The sequence below is a fragment of the Myotis davidii genome, unplaced genomic scaffold (assembly GCF_000327345.1).
Source record: "Myotis davidii unplaced genomic scaffold, ASM32734v1 scaffold575, whole genome shotgun sequence".
Classification (NCBI taxonomy): domain Eukaryota; kingdom Metazoa; phylum Chordata; class Mammalia; order Chiroptera; family Vespertilionidae; genus Myotis; species Myotis davidii.
The window spans coordinates 1,971,883-1,977,078 of NW_006290306.1; the positions used below are offsets into that span (position 1 = coordinate 1,971,883).

General features: G+C 48.4%; 1 protein-coding gene across 1 annotated transcript in view; it reads left to right on the forward strand.

The window, feature by feature from the left end:
- The first annotated feature begins 1,030 nt into the window (after positions 1-1,030).
- The window catches only part of TTLL4 (tubulin tyrosine ligase like 4), a 19,222-nt gene continuing 15,056 nt past the window's right edge, over positions 1,031-5,196 (forward strand). Inside the window, 4 exon segments of the mRNA XM_006763350.2 lie at positions 1,031-1,292; positions 1,294-2,651; positions 3,524-3,633; positions 3,988-4,051. Of these exon segments, the coding sequence (XP_006763413.1) occupies positions 1,170-1,292; positions 1,294-2,651; positions 3,524-3,633; positions 3,988-4,051 (1,655 nt within the window). The 5' untranslated portion in view covers positions 1,031-1,169.

A 5,196-nucleotide genomic window follows, 5' to 3' on the forward strand; every position in this document is an offset into this window, starting at 1 on the left:
CAGGCCCTTGACTGGGATCAAACCTGGGACCCTTGAGTCCGCAGGCCGATGCTCTATCCACTGAGCCAAACCAGTTAGGGCAATTAATTCCCTTTTAATGTGCGCAAATTTCGTGCACCGGGCTACTAGTCCTATATAAGAAAACCCTAATGTGCAAATTGGCCAAACGGCAGAACGGCCAGCAGAACAACTGGTCGCTATGATGCACACTGACCACCAGGGGACAGATGTTCAATGCAGGAGCTGCCCCTTGGTGGTTAGTGCACTCCCACAGGGGGAGTGCTGCTCAGCCAGAAGCTGGGCTCATGGCTGGGGAGTGCAGTGGTGGTGGCGGGAGCCTCTCCTGCCTCTGTGGCAACACTAAGGAACAGTGAACCAAGCAATAAGGAGCAGCGAGCAGGCGGGTGGTAAGGAGCTAGAGGTACTGGACTGCGAGAGGGCACAGGCCGGGCTGAGGGACCCCTCCCCCCCATGCAAAAAATTTGTGCACTGGGCCTCTAGTCTATACATATAAAAGGCTAAGGGACCTGACCGTCTGGTAGGTATGATGCACACTGACCACCAGAGGGAAGCCGCTCAATGCAGGAGCTGCCGAGCTGTGGTCACTTGGCAGCGGCTGTTCTTGGGTGACGCACCCCAGAACCAGAGAGGAGGGAGCCCAAATCTGGGGTGCATCACCCGAAAACCACCCTCTCGCAATCTGGGACCCCTCGGGGGAAACCACTCAGGTAAAGTTGTGAATGTTGAGACAGAAAGATGTTTTTTTGGAGAGAGAGGATAGTACTCTCTGAGTAAGCATGTGAGCAGATTCTCAATGGCAGAGACTTAGAGTCCCAGCCCTTGGGACTTCATCAGTTCCAAACCTGTAGCCAGGTTTGATCACATGAGGGCAGCAGGAAGATCACTGAAAACACGTTAGGAATCTAGTGTTCTTCCCTCATGGCCCCAAATGACAAGCAAGACTGACCACCCAAGAAATACTAAAGAGCGACTCTTGTTTACCCAAGGACCACTGTAGCATTGTACTTGTCTTCCTGGGACTGTAACATTCCCAACTGTTTCTCTCCCCTTCAGGCTGACAGACTTCAAGGATGCAGCTATTACTGGAGATGTGTGGCACCTTACCCAAGCCAGGCCATGAGGCCATGTTGCCATGATGTGGGCCCCTCATGGCCTCAGCAGCAACTGAATACTACAGTATTGGCCAGGGAAATAGCTTCACGCAGAGGGGTCCCTCTGGCAAAGTATCTGCCCCACCATCTGAGAAACCCTCTGAGGGCAAAGTCTGGTCTTCAGTTTCATCAGCAGGCGAAGTCAGTCTGGAAGCTGGAGAAGCACGTAGGCACCCTTTCAGCAGTATTGGACCTACACCTCTTGGGTTTCCCAAACGAGCCAGCGTATTTCTTTTGTCCCAGCACTTCATGTAGCTCTGGGACCACAGCTGCCCTTGCAGGCCACAGCAACACCTGTTACCTGCCTTCTGTCCCGGACTTGTTCAGCAGTACCCTGCTGTACCGCCGCTTCAACCATAGGCACAAAACATATCAGCAGCTGGAGTCTTTCTGCTTACGTTCAAGCCCGTCAGAAAAAAGACCTTTTTCTGTCCCTCAAAAGAGCCTCCTTGTCAGACTCACTGCCAATCAGGCCACTTCTTCTACGGTCTCTCCCATGGCCCAGCCTGTGGCATCCTCATCCATAGATCCATACCTCACACTGGGAGCAGCTGGGGAAAACCCTTCAGGGAAGAGGCTGGCTTCTGCCATCTCAGGGAAGATCCCATCTCCCCTCTCCTCCCCTTCACCCTTCTATAAGCCCATGCTAAATAACTCCACGCGGCCAGGGAGCACTAAAGTGCCTTTATCACTGGCCACAGAGGGCCTGAAGCCATTATCCTCACCCAAGATCCAACTTGTGTCCTGGCATCATTCAGGGGGCACTGGAGACTGTGCATTCCAGCCTATTGAACACAAGGTACCCAAGAGCAATGGCATTGTCGTACATGGTGCCCTTGCCCATAGCACCCTGTCTACTCCTAGCTCCTTAGACACTTCTACCACCAGTGTTGCCTCCCCCCAGTACAACCACAGTAACTTAGTCATGAGGATAAAGCCACATCCCTGTGGCCTGAATGGCGACCCTGTTTCCCCGGCTCTGACCAAGGAGGCTCGGTTCACTGAGGCTGTGAGGCAGTTGACTGCAACAGGCTTTGAGAAGCCGAGGCAAGGCTCCCAGTTTGAACAGTCTTGTTTTGTGAACCGGAGTTTGCAATGGGATCTCCTCAACAGGAACAGGCAGTGGAAACCTCCTGTGGTAGGCCAGCAGTTCCCCCAGGAGGTTGCCCCAGCAGACAATAGGATCCTCCCTGGAGCCTCAGACACCTTGGAGTTGGACAATACAGTCTTTTGTACCAAACGCATCAGCATTCACCTCATTGCCTCTCACACCAGTGGGCTCAGCCATAGCCCTGTCTGTGGGTCTGCGGTCGACTCCCCACCACCCGGAGAAGACAAGACGCCAGTGCTGCCTTCTCCCCCTCAGCCCTGTGACCTAGCAGATGTGGCCACCCACCTCTCTTCCATCCATTTGGACCAGCTTGGGAAGGAGGAGCCTATAGAAGGCAGGGAGCTGGACTCACCTGCTAAGGATATTGGGTAAGTTGGAGGAAGTTTTTGGTTCATTTAGAGCAGTAGAATATATATATGCAAATTCGCTGACACTGGCCCTGTGTCTCTGAAGGTTGGTTTTATTTTTTAGCTGTCCTAGAGTTATGGTTTTCACTTTAGGGCAAAGGTCCGCAAGCCAAATCCTGCACACTGTCTGCTTTTGTAAAGTTTTATTGAAATGCAGCCTCGATCATTCATTTACTACTGTATATGGCTGCTTTCCTGTTGCTATGGTAGGGTTGAGTAGTTGTGACAGACTGACTGGCTCACAAAACTGAAAATATTTACTGTCTGGTCCTTTAGAGGAAGAGTTTGCTGATTCCTGCTTTACGTTATAACCAGGGAGAAATAAAAATTCCAAACACATGAGTTGGAGCCTGGGACTTTTCTACTTAATTCCAAACCAGATCAGGTTCTCAATCATTCTTGGAATGACAGCCATTTCAGAGTTAGGGCATACATGTACTTGGTTTCTTCTCTTAGCTCCTTGTTACTAATTTGATTCACCAAGGTTTTCCTTGTTCTAAGTTTCCAGAGAGTGGTCTAGGGACTTTGAAGTCAATGACCAGACATTCATTGGTGGTGGTTTGAATGCAGAATTTTGGACTTACATGCTTGGAGGGACTTCAAAGAAGATGGAAGACAGTGCCTCTCTGCAGAATAGGGGGTGTAGGGTTGAGGAACTATGGCTAGACCTAAGCTCTGAGAGCAAGGGAAATAAACTGTGAGATTCAGGCAAGAGATAGCAGATTGGTGACCAGGGAAGAGACAAACACTGGAAGATGATGAAGGAATGAGCATCTTAACTGTGACCTCTGTTATGGAATTGGCTGGGGTGGGGCTTCGGTTCTTTCTTATAGTTCAGCTACTGACCTCCAGCCAGACCAGGTTGAGGCTGACGATCTAGAAGAAGAGCTGGTAGATGGTTTGGAAGACTGCTGCAGCAATGATGGGAATGAAGAGGAGGAAGGTGAGTAGGGGACCCTCTCACCTCCAACTGGGAATTGGTTGTTACCGCTAGGGAAGGAGGCTAACAATTGTGTACCAGGTCTTTGACCCACTTTGTCACCTGCATTACTCATTCGCCTTGGGGGTCCAAAGGTGGTGTGGCTTTTGAGGGACTTTGTTCTCTAGTCCTCCTGTCCCACCAGTCTTGCCTATCCCTGCTGCTGTTGAGCTCAAGGAAGGCAGTACAAGGCAGCAGAGTGGTGCTCGTGACTCTGCAAGAAGGCTGAGCCAGGCTGTCCAAGGAAGAGCTGTCTAGGCTTGGTGAGTTTGTGTAGCAGCCTTTCCCATTCAGAACTTCTCTGCTTCCCCCTGCCAGGAGGCTCAGAGTGCTCCTCATTCCGTGCTGTCTCTTCCAGCGAGTCGATAGCAGTGATCTCTCGGTGAGTGTTGGTTGTATAGATCATTGATAGATGATCATTTTCTGTCTCTTTAGGAGAGGCTAAGTCCAGTACTCTTGAGAGGCAGTTAACAAAAAATTTCTGTCTTTTTATTATTAAACTTTTTAAAACTTTTATAGATTCTCATGCAGTTGTAATATATAATATATAGAGATCCCCCAAATTACTCAGTTTCCCCCTATAGTAACATTTTGCAAAGATATGGTATATTGTTGTATAACCAAGATACCAACATTAGTCAAGATACATTCCCATCACTGCAAGGACCCCTGTTACTGTTCCAAGAGCCACACCTACTTCCCTCCTACTCCCAACCCCTCTTTAACCCTTGGCAACCACTGATTTGTTCTATAATATTGACATTTCAAGAATGTTATACAAATGGAATGATGTAGCTATTTGGGATTGGCTTTTTTTACTCAGCATATTCTCTGCACATTCACCCTGGATGTTACACATATCAATAGTTCATTCCTTTTTATTACTGAGTAGTATCCATGGTATGGATGTGCCACAGTATGTTTAACCACTTACCTGTTGAAGGCTATATGGGTTGTTTCCAGTTTGGGGCTATTACGAATAACCCATCACATATATGTTTTTGCTTGAATGTAGGTCTTTATCTCTCTGAGATAAATACCCAGTAGTGCAATTCTGGGTCATCTGGTAATTGCATATGTGTGTGTGTGTGTGTGTGTGTGTGTGTGCGCATATATATATATATTTTTTATGAGTTTCAAACATCTTTTTTTTTACTTTTGTTTTATTGCTTAAAGTATTACAAAGAGTATTACATATGTCTCCTTCCCCCCCGCCCCTGCCCCTCTTGACATTCCCCCGGCCTCCCTTACCCCCCAGTGTCTTATGTCCATTGGTTATGCTTATATGCATGCATACAAGTCCTTTGGTTGATCTCTTACCCCCCACTCCCGCCCCCCAACCCTCGCCAGCCTTCCCACCGTAGTTTCACAGTCTGTTCCATGCTGCTCTGCCTCTGTATCTATTTTTGTTCATCAGTTTATAATGGTCTTTATTACCCATAAATGAGTGAGATCATGTGGTATTTTTCTTTCATTGACAGGCTTATTTCACTTAGCATAATGCTCTCCAGTTCCATCCATGCTGTT